Below are 15144 nucleotides of genomic sequence, written 5' to 3'. Positions count from 1 at the left end.
TATCCACCTTATGACATCACACATTGACCTTATGACATCACACATTGACCTTATGACATCACACATTGACCTTTGTTACGGTTCCTTTGAGTTGTTTGACGTCAGTTTGTGATCCCTAACCACTTCCTGTTTCTGTGCCCATGCTGCATTCAAGTGCCGATCGGGTGGTCCAAGTTTCCGAGATGGTAAGTTGTTCAACCGACTTCAGTGTGTTCACGTTATTTCAGTTCGTAAAGTCTGAATGCTGTAACAACAGCAAAAAAAGGCGTTGATGCTACAAAGAGGATCAGTGGAATGTAACTGTTGATGTGCAATACGTGAATTAATAAAAGTATTTTAACAATAACAAAACATATTATGCCCCCCAGGTGATAACAATTCTGACGTCAAGTCGGGCACCTAATTCTTTTCTGAGTTTCCGAGGTGTTATTCCGACTTGAGCAGGTCTTTATAAGGTGCATTTTAAAACACAGAAACTTGTTTTTCTGATGTGTCCGACACCACATGAATGCAGCATTAGCATCATGTCTTAACCTTCCATCTACCAGAAGCTCTTTACTTTAGTTCAAAATAAAAGCAGGGTACTCTATATTTAAGACAGTACAAAAATAAAAGCCTAACAATTATTATTCTTAAATGAAAAATAATGGAATTTCAAACATGTGATCAATCACGACTAACTTTTGAAATATTGCTTATAAATACTGTACATATATATACAGTATTTACACATAAACACACGTACACACACATATTGTACATTTCCTTTAGCAGACGCTTTCATCCAAAGTGACAAAAATCAGAGATGGCATGCCAATTGACACTTTTTGATCTGATGAGCCAGTCACGCATGGAATGAATCCCATAGACTTTTCAAAATTCAAGATCATAACCCACAGCAGTTTTGGGAGCTTGGTGCCACAGTTACTGGTCTACAACATAAACATGTTCCTGGAACTTGGGCATTTCTGAGATGAGTTCATTTGTTCATATTTGGGTCAAGACTTTTTACTGAGACTTATCTTTTTCATTTGAGACTACAAATTCCCATAAAAACTACAAATCCCACAGTTGCAGCCAACAAAGTGCTCTGTGGAAGGAAGTATAGCAGCAACTTGAGATAGGAGAACATCAGAACGACTGAAGAGACAGCACACAATGTGTACGAGTCTATAGAGCAGTCTGAGTTTCCGCTGGTCCTAGGTCAGAAAACAGCTCTAAAGCAACAGATTTGATAAACAGACAACACTAGGTTGTACATAAGCACACCCCTCTGTTGACTATCTTTTTTTTCCCCTGGCATGTCATTTTCTGTTCATGTTTACTGTGTAATTGGAAAACAATTGGGATTCTTCTGTTGATAGATATAAGTGTTTGAATGTGTTTTTACCATTCAGAAGGCTCATCATTTCGTTTGTATTCCAGATTGTTTTTATAGACTTAAACAATCGTATTGTTTAAAGTTTATGAACACAATCTGCCCTTCTGCCCCCTTTAACAATTACATACATGCATGTGGTAGTCCTGGACTGCAATATGAATTTTATTTATTGTGTACAATGAAGCCACACAAAGTGTTTGCTATGAGGATGTGATGTGAAGCCCTGACAGTCTAATAGAAAGAACTTCACTGCTTCTCAGCTGGCTACATTGATCTAATAAAAACATGCTCATAGTTCTGCGCAAACCAAAGTAAACTGTTCGTGTTGACTATGAAGTTTTAGACACAGGTCGAATATTGCCCTGATCTCAAGCCTTCATGTGTTGACGGAAACAAGTTAATTGGCTAACGTTAATAGGTTTAGTTTCCTTCTTCTGCTCACTCTTTTGCGGTCTGATGACAAAACCTTAGCACACATGTTAACTGGCTGTACGGACGTTATGTCTGAGAAAAGCTATAAAAACTGTCACTGTCATTCTCAGATGTCAAGTATGAACATCTGTCCTCCTGTCACAATCCAGTCAGCTAGGCGGCTATTAGCGCAATGCTAACGTCAACTTCAACCCATTACCGGTTAGAAACGCTAGCACCATAACTCAGCTCATTGTAGTACATATTAGATCCTGTCAGTCATGTTGGACCTTCGTGGGTTCAATGTTGCGTGTCTTACCTTCGGACGTTAGTCTGCAGAAAGGCCTTAGAAGCTCAGCGAAATTCAGGTTGTTCTTGCGAGTCACTCTCTCCGCTTCTTCACTACATAAGACGGCAACCATAGGGACGAACGAGTCCTGAACGAACTCCTGCACGGACTGAACACATTGCGCCATGTTGGACCAGCGGCTACACTACACTGTACTTAGTATACTCTATTGTACTTTAAAAATCCCTGATTATTTTATTGCTAAAGACAGCTCCTCCTTAATTTTCAGACAGCAGCCATGTTGAATTTGAAAATCCACTTCCTGTGTAGAGCTGAGACGGTCAGGTGATGCCTGACGCGATCAGATCTACTGTTGCATTCAAGTGGCGTCGGACGAGTCTCCGAGTTGTAAAATGCACATGAACGCCTGCTCAAGTCAAAACAACTCGGAAAAGGTGGCTTCCCGACTTGACGTCAGAATCGTCATCACATGGAGGGTAAATATGTTTTGTTAGTGTTAACATACTTTTTTATTAATTCACGTGTTGCATCAACTTTTTGCTCAGGTATAACTTGTAGCCAAGTGTTTACTGAATATAAATGGCAAAACAAATCTCTTGATGGTAAAACCAAACACGGAACACAGTATTTACTTTTCCCTACAAATATATATTTCCTAACAAAATTAAAGAATTGCCATTTCAAATAAGCTATACATAATAACCCTTAAACTCTATTTTATTTATATATATTCCAAACAAAGCCTAGAAGATAAAGATAGATGTTCCTTTAGTAAATGTATGTTGAACATCTGTTTATTCAAAGTGTAGGCTACATGTGACTGTTTCTGACTGATTTTCGGTTAGATCTTAATAAACACTTTGGTATAGAAGCAGAACTTAATCAACGTGATCTGTTATTCATTTTGAACAATACTAACTTTTCCAGCAATCTTACAGAATGTCATTCATTTACATATAATTTAACCCTTTTCAAAAGAGTTTGAAGAAATTACCTTCTTATTCCATGTTTGAATTATTTATATTCTTTATAATAATAGGTAATTTGTTTCAAATAATATCTACATTATATTATTATCTATTATACATTATTGCTTATTAGGAAGCACTTTAACTTTGTGGAAATAAAGATTTAAAACGTCAATAAAACATTCAATCCAATACTAACGAAATATACATGACTACAAAGAGGGCCACTCGATCTGCCGACACATTTAAAAACTGTTTGCCTCCATTCCCACCAGGTGCCAATCACGAGTCATGTTTTTATTCCCATCACAAACCAAGACTTCACCTAGTGTTCAGGGCCGGAATTACACCCGTTATACGAAATCCCAGTTTACCAAGGTCCAAGGAAGAAATCGAAGAGCAACTAATAAAAAATACACATTTCGGCTCTAACAAGACTTTTTATTCGCCTTTATCGTTAAGTGAATGTAAGTGTATAGCATACACAGCTCAGATCAGATACCAATTTTCATGGGAAGTAAATCATAGCTATTACTAACATAACTGTATTCAGTTTCTACTGCACAAATAATGTATAGATATAGTCTCATATTCTTACCAGGCAGAATGACAACATTACAACGGAGCAAAAACTACAGATTAAGTCTGATACAAGTTTAATTTACGAGATTTGCAGCTTCATTTTTGATTAATGTTTACTTTACTTTCATGAATTACATTTACAAGATACGAAACTGGCAAAAATTAACTACAAGATAGGCTTTGGGGAAGAGCCTAATAAAAAATTAAATAGAGCAATAGGAAAGATAGACCTACACAGACAACTTTTAAGTCTTAAGTTACATCATATGAATAACTTTTGATTTAGTGCCGCCCCAAACACCCGATAAAAGAAGATTTTATGTCCTGGAGAGTCCCAGAGGTGGTGGTACTGATTCTTCAGTGTGCATACAATAAAGGAACTTTCAACAGGCACAAGTCTGAGGAAAAAAAGCTTAAATTTAAATGTTAAAACGATTTTAAACTGCAGGTCACATCTACCCATTCACACACTGATGGCAGAGGCTGGTAAGCTATGTAAATTGTCCAACAATATTAACTAATCCGTTTATACACATGCACACACCACCCAGAAGGTAGCAGAAGCATCTTGGGGTTACGCTTCTTGCCCAAGGACTTATCAAAGAATAGCTGCAGGAGCTGGGGATCCAACCCCTGACCTCCCAGTTGAGAGACGACTCCACCCAGAAAAAAGGCAAATTGGACTACTGACATGGGACCCACTCAGGTGTCACTTAAAGGCATCTATAGCAATAAACTTTTGATGAAATCCTTGTAATAAATGTTAAAATCCCCTTCACAGCCTGAAAACATTAAACCCATGGTATTCTAATAAACTTACTTCTTCAACCTGTGCACTCATTGCCGATTATCAGAATATTCCACATGCTAGAGCCAGTAAGCTCTAAGTAACCCCACTGATTAGTTTAACAACTGAACAAGTTTGGCACTTGTAAACGCCCTCTGGTCATTCTGAGGGAAAGGATCAAAAAGATCATGGATGGCTGGTTTTGGTGCATTCTTTATTCTTGCTTGTATTTAAAACTTAAATGTCAATAAGGTAATACCAAGAGCAATTTGTTTGGATGTCTAAAGAGGACATATTATCCTCCTTCTCTACCTTTTCAAACAGTCCCCCTGTGGTCTAAATGAAACATCTGCGCTGTGCTTTGTTCGAAATATAACATGAATCAAGCACCAGAGGAGGTTTGTGACCCTGTATAAACCAGCTCCACAAACAAAGGACTGGATGGGTTTATTTCTACATTTTGTGGGTCAGTAGACACTCAGGTTACCCAAGTATATGTTCAGAAACACTGTACAAGTGGATTTTTCATTATATGTCCCCTTTAAAAAAGTAAGTAAAAAAAAGTGTCAAATACAGAAAACGTACAGCTTATTTTGGCTAAGTAACAAAACAAGACAATGCTGGCAAAAAAGTTCATAAACATTACAAGATACAGAGGAGGCTAACCATTACAAGGAGTGTAGGATGTTATTGTTACTCTTATTTCTTCTGTTATGTCATTTGGGAAGTTTTTAAGCTACTAATATCAAACATACAGCAATAGGCTCTTCTACTATCCTGGTTGTAGTTGTTGGATTTCCACAGCTATGATTGGCTAAGATATAATAAACCTGGATCTTGCAAAGATTCATGAGGTCAAGTTTAACATATACGCTGGCTGGATGGTTTTGTGTAATTAAAAAAAAATGCCAATAGTAAAAAATTCAACCCCAATAACAACTAGCTCTGAAAGTTCTAACAAACTATACTGCATGATGAAGTATACTTTCCATTAACGTATTCCTATTCATCTAAACTATGTGATTTTATTGCTATCTGGTCTATTGCATTTAATGAAAACCAAGTTGTTGTTTAGTTGCTTCTTGACCTCTCAAATACAGGGATGACTTCCCATCACTCATTATGTAAGATTGACCTCTGTGTGTACTGTAGGTCCCTGAAAATGAGCAACAACCCTCCAGTATCCATCTGATGTGTTGCTGTTTAACATTAACATGCTCATGAAAAAGGCATTGACTGTCTGTTTTCCAAATTGCCCGATACCCTTGTCAGTTGTATCAAACTGTGGTGCACACTGCATACAAATATATATTTTGGTATATACTTTACTGCTTTCTGGGAGAACTCACAAAGCAATCCGCACCACACCACCCAACATCTCTGACTGCTCAGGCACAGCAGGGTTTAGGGGCGCACTCACAACAGTCAATCTGTACTGTGTCTAATCACGCTTCACCCCTAAAGTCGTCACTTCATTGACCAGTGTGAGTGCTCCAGTCTCGGCCCCGGCATGCTTGGAAGAGGTCTGCTTCAAAACGGTACACTTCACGTACAAGCAGGCTGGTAAACGTGGTCAGTCTTCATTATGGAGAAATCACCCAGTGTTCTGTATCTGACTAACATGACTCAGTATAAGCCAGAGTCAGTAAAGTAGCTCTCATCTTCTGTGTTGTTCTCCGATGTGTGGACGCAGACTCGACAGCGCGTCCCTTTTATTTTATCATTTTTATTTTAGAGTCCTCCTGTCTTTTAAACTGAGCACGCTTCATGATCACGTATATTACATATATACTTTTATATCAGTAGCACTGTAGAATATGAATATACAATCATCAATACAATTTGGTCGGAATCATAATTTAAGGGTTATAAAAGTGATGAACATTTGGCAGTCAGATTGGCAAAAACCTAGTTTAACATGGTTAAAGGACAAAAAGCAAATGAAATAAAACACTGCACTGCTCATTATTCTGCTCAGGTATAAAGGCATTGTGGCACAATGTGATGTGTTGCAAAGGGACACTGTAATGCCTTTGGGTTATTTGATGTTGCGTAATATGCGACGAGCATGACTGGTTTTCATGGCAGCCAAAGCGATCTCCAGTGTGGCGATGAGGTGCAGGAGGGTGCTCGGGTCTGTCTGGAGAACTCTGCTGCTGTTGTCACAGCCTCTTGTTAGGAGCAGGCGCATCGTCAGTTTGGGAACAACCTGGTGACGGACTGAACGACTCGCCAACTGGCAGGAAGGAGTCGGGAAGAAGACAAAGGGAGGATAATAAAGTTAATGATGAATGTGTTTTATACACACAGCCCATGTCTGTGAACTTCCTTTCACTTGTGTCCAACAAAGTGAGAGATTGTCTGATGAACGTGCTCTCACAACTTGAAATCCCCGACTGGTTTAGTGTTTTAGATGAGGAGTGTCTGGGTAGTGCACACAGGACAAAGAGGAGTCTGTAGCCATGGTGACTGAGCTTGGGTTAACGTGTGAAGTTATGTATCAGCAGTACAAACGCCAAACTAACAACGCCACTACCTAACCAATGAACTGGTAGTGACTGTTCCCGGATTTGACTTTTTTTGAGTTCTAACATCGGCTCACAGATTTCACTCAGGGACTGACAGAGCAAAGCGTGACACTGGGATGAGTGGATTCTATTTGCATTTATACATACATCCCTCCCTATGTCGAAACATTTAGTGACAATGTTTGTGTTTATAGTGTGCCCCGTCTTCCTTCTGTTATGACTGAGTCACAAGTGTATTTAAATGTTTTGTTAATCTTGGTGTTCTTTGTCTTGTTTGTGCGTCTGTCTCTGTGCTGTGCTGCAGATGATTGGCCGGCCAGTGATTAGTGCTTGAGCCTGATTCTTACACCTACTAAATGATCCCATTGAATCCCCAGTTGTTAAACTATCTCACAGAAACACATTCACACCTGTACATCCAGTCTCCATTCCAGGTTGTGATATGCCGGCACATTGGTGGGTAGCTGACTCAGGACGCTGCGGATCTGGCTGCGGTGCTGCAGGTAGAGCTGCAACAAAAAAGAACCCATGATCAACAACAGTGCAGTAATGCTCAGACATCTCAGATACAAAACCTAATGAAACTTTACCTGTACAAGCAACTGGTTCAGCTCCTCATCAAACCCCAAAACCAACACAGAGTCCAGGAAATCCACTTCAGAGATCTGGAAACAAACACATGCACACGAAAGAATTATTTTTGAAACTGTTGACTCCTTCATGCTTTTGTGTAGAACAACAAAATACAGTTTCATCTGTGGTCATAGTGGAATGACAAAGAGTACACAGAAACTGGTAATAATGCCCCGTGCACATCTATGTCTGCCCCATTATATAAAGTCTCTAAAGAAATGTAACAAAGATGTATTTATCGGCAAAATGGAATATATACGTAGATCAGATAGTTATAAGCATCAGTCAATCATCAATAATACTGTCTGTTCCCCAAACTTTCATTTAGTTTAATCGTCTCTCTCTCTGTCGTCCTCTCAACCACCACCTGACCCCCAGCCTCCACCATCAGACTGTGTCGTCCAACCACCTGACCCCCAGCCTCCACCATCAGACTGTGTCGTCCTCTCAACAACCACCTGACCCCCAGCCTCCACCATCAGACTGTGTCGTCCTCTCAACCACCACCTGACCCCCATCCTCCACCATCAGACTGTGTCGTCCAACCACCTGACCCCCATCCTCCACCATCAGACTGTGTCGTTCTCTCAACAACCACCTGACCCCCATCCTCCACCATCAGACTGTGTCGTCCTCTCAACCACCACCTGACCCCCATCCTCCACCATCAGACTGTGTCGTCCAACCACCTGACCCCCATCCTCCACCATCAGACTGTGTCGTTCTCTCAACAATCACCTGACCCCCAGCCTCCACCATCAGACTGTGTCGTCCTCTCAACCACCACCTGACCCCCATCCTCCACCATCAGACTGTGTCGTCCTCTCAACAACCACCTGACCCCCATCCTCCACCATCAGACTGTGTCGTCCTCTCAACCATCACCGTCCTCATTCATACACGACCTGCTCCGACCTCCACCTCAGTAGAGAGGAAGTGTGGACAACAGGAACGAGAGGAATACAAAGGAGAAATCCTTCCTGCATCTTAGCACTTATGCTCTTTTGTAAAGCGCCCCGAGATAACACTTCTTATGAATTATGAAGAAACATAAGAAAGGTACATATTCAACTGTGGGATGACTCTATTGTTGCACTCCTAGTATTAGTAATGTGGGTCTCTATATTCTTCTTTCTCTACAGATTGAACCAGGAACTTACAAAGATATCGGCCAATAGAATCTCCCCAATATCGATACCGGCCCCAAAAATCCCTTATCAGTCAGGCCCCACTAAGTTTAGAATCTTGAATTCAGAGTTGTCAACAATTGAAAGCAGTCTAAATGAACAGTCTTAATAAATCACTACACATGCATAAAGAAGTGTCAGAATGTGTGGGTCACCATGTGTTTGGAGCTCTCCGTCATCAGAAACATCAGGCCTTCCACTCCATGCTTTACCATTTCCACAGGAACACACAGCTTCCCTGCAAGAAGTCCGTAATTATGTTTTTTTTTTTATAGTTCATGGTTTTCAAATCCTGGTTGTTCAAACAAGACTTTTAAAAAAACCTGTCAGCCTACCTCAGAAAAGAAGTACGTGTTTTCATCTTTTATATGACATTTAAATCAGGACCATTGGGAAATATAATTGAAAAATGTAAAAATAAAAATGCTGACAACTATTGGATGAACTACCCGACCACTGACACACCGTGTCCTATTCAGCATGTCCGTCACACTGTATTCAGCAATGGTAATGAAAGAGGGTTTAAAATGTCTGATTTTTATAAAGTACCCAAAAAAGGTTGAATTCTAAATGTAAAATAAGTTATGACAGTTAGGGAAGCCCCTTTTGAATACTATTGCATAATCTTCAGTGTGATAAACCATTTGAACTTTTTGAGGTCCCTCTTATAAAATCTACTTAAATATTCAAGAGGTTTTGATTAAACTGTTTGGTCATTTTGGACGATGCGTTATTCAAAGCTGGTCCATGTGTTGCATTATATTCAAAGGTGTCATGCCTGTCCTTAGTACATCAGTTAAAGGTAGACCTTATGGAAATATTATTATTGCAGGGCTGTGGGTAAGGTGAACTAACTAATATAACAACTTCATAAATATTAAGAGGCACAGGTTGGTAAGGTCGCACCCTAAACACAGGCAGTCCTCCAAGCGGACGGCCCAGGTTCAGGTCCAACCTGAAGCTCCTTTTCTGTGTGCCATCCCCCACTCTCTCCTCTGATTGGTCTCTCTATCCACTGTCCTATCTCATATAAAGGCAAAAGCCCAAAAATCTATTTGGGGAAAAAAAAAGATACATGTGTAAATCAAGATAAGAATAAAAGCTAGCAGTTAAAGTGTATCAGTAGCTGCTTGATTAGTATGAGTATTCAATAAAGAGACGTCTTACTGGCTGCTCCCTCGTAGATCCTGGTGCTGGTTCCTCTCCGAAGAAACTCCAGCGCTATGCGACCAAACTCTCCTACCACTAAGGAAAAACACAAGACACATATGTTCGCTTTATTAACACAAAAAACACAGTATACATTCAGTATAACAACGTGTCAACCTGCTCTTTTCTAAAGCGTCTATTCAAATACATGCTACACACACACAGGCTGAAACACACACACATGCTACACACATACAGGCTGAAACACACACACACACACATGCTACACACATACAGGCTGAAACACACACACACACGCTGAACACACACAGGCTGAAACACACACACATGCTACACACATCCTATGGACAGGCACTAATGGAGAGCTGTCAGAGTTACGGGGCTGCCCACATTGGGCGCTCCAGAGCAGTTTTGGGGTTCGGTGCCTTGCTCAAGGGAACCTCGACAGTGCTCAGGAAGTGGACTAGCTGGGTCCACCATCACTTAGTCCAAAGCTCCCTCTAGAAATGAATACCTACTTGTGATGTGGTGATACAATCTGCTCTACAATAGTGCTGCTCGATTGTTTTGCTTGTGCAGATGAATAGTTTGAAGATAGATAGTGAGGACAAACAGCTGACTGTATGTCTCGTAGTTCTCTACATCAGCTGACAGTCAGCTGTTCACACAGCCCACAGGAAGTGTCTTACCTGCGGCGTCCACCTTCGGCAGGAAGGAGAGGTGCTCTTTATGGTCTTCAGACAAAACAAGCAGCATCCTGCCCAGCTACTGCCCAACAACAGATACGACAAGCGATTCAAACTCAACAACTATCATATCTATCAAAGCGGAACTTCTATTCTTCTTCGTTGAATGTGTCACTGTACATGTTGCACTAGCGCCGCCCATAGACTGTTCATGAACGGTGCAGCCCCAAATTATTTTCTTTCTTCTTTCTTTTCTTTGAGTTGCGGGGTGGCAACCATAGACTGTATAAAGATTATTATTATTTACAGTCTATGGTGCATTACCGCACACCTTGTGTGTTGGAGTGTGGGCCAGAGTACCTTTAGGAAAAAAAGATAAATGAAGGCCTACATTGAAAAAACAACCACAACTAAATCATTACAGATTCATTAGCCTAATTGAATTCTCTTAACTAGTCTAGTTTCTTTTAGAGTTTTAAACAAAGCTTTATATTTCCCTTTCTCTTTATTTCAACCCCACCTTTTCTCAGATCTTCCTTTAGCTTTTCTCTCTGTGATCTGAGAACATGTCCTGCCCACAGTCACACAAACCTGTCTGTTTACCTGTTAAGAGTGTATTGTTTTATTGAACCCTGTGTAATTCTCCTTCGATCTAAGTGAGCTTTTTCTTTATAAATTAACAACATTGTAAATTACAATTTCTCTTAGTGATCAAATGTGCATCCCTCAGTAGAAAATATGCATTACATAAACACAAAAAAACAATAACAAACAAACAAACAGCAAGGCAGTTATAGGAAAAAGGCCTACTTTAAAAAATATGTACAGAGTTCAACATTTTGATACAAAAACAGTAACAAAATATAAATAAACCCAGACAGAGCATCTTTACATTCCTCCTACAAGAAGTTCTCAGTTTATCTTTTTTCTCTTAAAAGACAACAATCATGAGGTAGAGCACTCACATAACTCATTTAGCAATCAAGCCAATGAATGCATCAGCAATACATTCATGAAGAATGAATGAAGAAAACTTCTCCATTCAAAATCAAACTCCACATGTTTTCACACACACTCTCCACCCGCAGGTGTGTATCAGACCTCATTTGTTGCAAAATTATTTTCAAATTTATTCTTAAAGAAAGTAAATGAGGGTTTCTGTTTTCTCCAATTACATGAGTGGATATTATTATAATTATAGTGAATAAGACATTTCTTTTGTTTGTCCAGTCATGCTCCTATGTCCTACTGCTGATAAGTCACATAACCTAGCCTATGGCCATTAGTTGCTACCGCAACCAAAAGAGCATTTCCAGGGAGACAGGGAGGCGTGTGATTAGTTCATCAGATTGGTACCTTGTGGCAGACATTGGTCAAAGTTTTTACAGACTAACAACTGATACAGATGATGGATTTTCTTTCTTTTTCAGAGAACATGAGGACCTAAAGACAATTTCAACCAGAATCTTAAAAATTCTGGTTGATCTGGAAAAAGTTACCAACCCTGTCCTTATATAGTCATGAAGGTTTTTCTGTGAAGCATGTGTCTATAAAACCAAGCATATTGTGATTACTTTGGGCTTTCCTTCAGACTGTATTGACACACTTTGTAAGCTTTGTTCCTTCTACTTGCAAGAAGAATTAAACTAAACAAAGACATTGATTGACTCATGATCCTTTCTTTTGTATTGTTAACAAGAAATTTCCAGCACAGTTGAAATATGGAAATCCAAGTATTGGTGGTTCAACAAGACAGTCAATCAGTTTTTCCAGTATCTGTTGATGTTTGTCAGTCCATGTGATTGGTTTGTGTGAAGGGACTCCCCTGTGTTTACCTTTGATTCTCCTCGTCCTTGAGTTGTTTTCCTTCTGTTCTTTAGTTTCAGAACCCCCTTCCAGCAAGGCATACAGAGGTCCGACTATGCGGGAGAAGTCTCTTATATACTGTCGATAGTAGCTCAGTAGTCCCATGACAGCTCTCAGCTCTCCCACAGTCTTTGGTTTCTTCTCCTTCATAGCTCTGACAGCAAGCGTATCAGCAGGGTCCATTTTGCTGCCCTCTGCAGATACAATACGTCCTAAATAGCGACCCTCACGCTTGAAGACTTCACACTTACTTGGCTTCAACTTCATCCCATGCTGACGTAGTCGCTGTAACACTGTTCTCACGTCCTCAACATGGTCCTCAAATGATTTGCTAAAGACAAGCGTGTCATCCAGGTATGGTATGCAGATCTCATCACGCAGCCCTTCCAAACATTCTTCCATACATCGCTGGAAGGCAGCTGGGGCATTCATCAAACCGAAGGGTATTCCAATCCATTCATAAAGACCCCAAGGTGTCACTTAAGCCAGTCATAGGTCTGCTTTCTTTAGCCATGAAGCCCTGATGGTAAGCTTTACCTTGATCTAAGAGAGAGAACCAGGAATTTCCACCAAGGCCATCCATGATGTCTTGCACTCTGGGAATCGGCTGGCGATCAGGAAGTGTTTTTTTGTTCACTTCACGGAAGTCAATACACAGCCGCAGAGTTCCATCTTTTTTTCGTACACAAACAACTGGTGATGCATACGGTGAGTTTAACTTCTCCACCCAGCCTTGTGCGATGAGGTCATGCAAGTAATCTTTCATCTCTCTGTAAAGTGGCTTAGGTACAGAGAGGTATGTTTTTGCGACAGGCTCAGTGTCTTTCAGAGATATGCTGAGTTGTAGTTTCTCTATGCAGCCGATATCATTATCTGTTTTTGAGAATGAAGCCGACTCCTCCCTCAACATCTGGTGAGCTATCTCCTTCTCTGGTTCACAGTGCTTCCTGCCAGCACTATGTCATGGTCTGTAGGATTCTGTACACTAACAGTAATAGATGGTTTATTACCTTTTTCCACTTTTACAAGCGTGTCACAGAATTGAAGTCCCTCAGCCCAGCGCGGGTTCACATCTGGCTCAAAGATAAGTGATATGACCCTCTGGAAGGTCAGAGAGTCTCTTCAAAGTATTTATTCAAAGGACAAACAGATTATTTAGAGCTGTTTTATAAAAAAAAGAGCTGATACTGATACTAGAATAAACTTTACAGGATGAATCCATTCAAAACAGTTCAATCTGTGCTGAGAGCGGACCATGACGTCTGTTTCAGGACACACTGGTTTCTCATTGGCCCTTACATGTCAGCTGATCACAGATACAGCCTCTGATTGGTTGACCGGGCAAACCAAGATGAGGATTGGATCTGGGGTGGTGACTGAATATACTCTGATCTTCTCAGTGAAAATCACCTGAAGGTCGCACACACGCAGTTTATCAGAGAGCTGACCAGTTGCTTCGTTGTTTAATTTTTATAAACACATCCCCGTTATGTTGTGTATGACAGCATCAACCTCAGAGGGCTGGAGATGATTTGAAGTGAAGTGAACCTTCATCATCAAATATTTCAATGTTTTGATGAAATATTAGGTATTTAGTTTGATCTCTTTTGATTACCTATGTGAACTTCAGGTAGATACATAATTAAATGAAGTACATTTTTAGAGATTTCATTTTGATAACTTAATTCTCAGTCAACTGTTTTTGAGCATGAAAATAAATTTGAGCAGAATTCAGAAAGAATTTGACAAATATGAAGTTATCAGAAAAAAGAGAGAGGTCCGCACACTGTTCAGCTGCCAATGAGCAATAATTTAAGGGCAAGGATCCAAATGCTGTCCTTATTAAAGTTGCAGATTAGGAGCTGAACAGAGTGAAGACCTCTCTTTTGTCTGCAGGTCATTCATTTTTTTGTCCTGCACCTGTATGCATTTTGCTTGGATGTGTGCACAGTATTTTTTTTTTTTTCTAAATATGAAGTCATCACCAAAGACCTGAAGAGTCAAGAAGTATTGAACAACTTAAAGCTTCAAATATTTCAGATGGGGGACAGGATTTAACGGAGGCTTCATTGTGAATGAGGAAATAAAGTTAAAAATGAACAGTGCTGCTCCTCGTCCTGGAATAAACCAGCTTGATAACTCCTCCCTCTCCTGCCTGCTCTCAAACACAGCCAGCTCCACTCTGACCCAGTATTTCCTGGTTCCCTCCCCTTCAGATCTACAGTTTGCAGATGGGTGTGACCGACACCAGCTGACATTCACAGCACAGACACATGTTGTGTAGATCAGTGGTGAAAGTTGTTTTCAGTTATGAGGAAGTGAAACTCAGACAGTTGAGTCACTGAGAGGAGAAATGGCACAGAAAGGAGTTCAGCTGGACCGGGAAACCTTCTCTTGTTCAATCTGTCTGGATCTCCTGAAGGATCTGGTGGCTGTTCCCTGTGGACACAGTTACTACATGAAGTGTATTAAAAGCCACTGGGATACAGAGGAGGAGAAGAAAATCTACAGTTGCCCTCAGTGCAGACAGGTCTTCCCAGCAAGGCCTGTCCTGGTGAAGAACACCATGTTAGCAGTTTTAGTGGAGGAGCTGAAGAAGACTGGACTCCAAGCTGCTCCTGCTGATCATTGCTAT

The 15144-nt window shown here is 40.4% G+C and overlaps 2 protein-coding genes across 3 annotated transcripts in view; both read right to left on the bottom strand.

The window, feature by feature from the left end:
• trappc8 (trafficking protein particle complex subunit 8) overlaps window positions 1-2399 on the bottom strand; it is a 46151-nt gene extending 43752 nt beyond the window's left edge. Inside the window, exon 1 of the mRNA XM_020646918.3 lies at window positions 2112-2399. Coding sequence (XP_020502574.2) covers window positions 2112-2268 — 157 coding nt within the window. The 5' untranslated portion in view covers window positions 2269-2399. The remainder of the gene's footprint in view (window positions 1-2111) is intronic.
• A 1098-nt stretch (window positions 2400-3497) lies between these two features.
• On the bottom strand, window positions 3498-10806 carry commd2 (COMM domain containing 2). 2 transcript variants are annotated; one of them, XM_020646924.3, is made up of 6 exons: window positions 10647-10806; window positions 9955-10032; window positions 8943-9025; window positions 7558-7632; window positions 7378-7476; window positions 3498-6675 (listed from the first exon to the last, which is right to left on the bottom strand). In XM_020646924.3, the coding sequence occupies exons 1-6, from the start codon at window positions 10711-10713 to the stop codon at window positions 6478-6480; spliced, it is 600 nt and encodes a 199-aa protein (XP_020502580.1). In that variant the 5' UTR covers window positions 10714-10806; the 3' UTR covers window positions 3498-6477. The 2 variants fall into 2 exon arrangements, with proteins under 2 accessions (XP_020502580.1, XP_020502581.1); XM_020646925.3 differs by lacking the exon at window positions 10647-10806 and adding an exon at window positions 10476-10619.
• Window positions 10807-15144: the final 4338 nt, after the last annotated feature.

This window comes from Labrus bergylta, chromosome 6, assembly GCF_963930695.1.
Source record: "Labrus bergylta chromosome 6, fLabBer1.1, whole genome shotgun sequence".
Taxonomy (NCBI): Eukaryota; Metazoa; Chordata; class Actinopteri; order Labriformes; family Labridae; genus Labrus; species Labrus bergylta.
The sequence above is the reverse complement of the archived record's forward strand: the minus strand, read 5'-3'. Positions and strand labels throughout refer to the sequence as shown.

What these genes read in the sequence shown, in the direction of transcription:
- commd2 (XM_020646924.3), bottom strand. Translation starts at nt 10,713, where the DNA reads ATGCTGCTTGTTTTGTCTGAAGACCATAAAGAGCACCTCTCCTTCCTG. An exon ending in GATCTACGAGGGAGCAGCCA is followed by an intron (nt 9,026 to 9,954) that starts GTAAGACGTCTC and finishes GACTTCTTGCAG; the next exon opens with GGAAGCTGTGTGTTCCTGTG. An exon ending in AATGGAGACTGGATGTACAG is followed by an intron (nt 6,676 to 7,377) that starts GTGTGAATGTGT and finishes CCTTCCTGCCAG; the next exon opens with TTGGCGAGTCGTTCAGTCCG.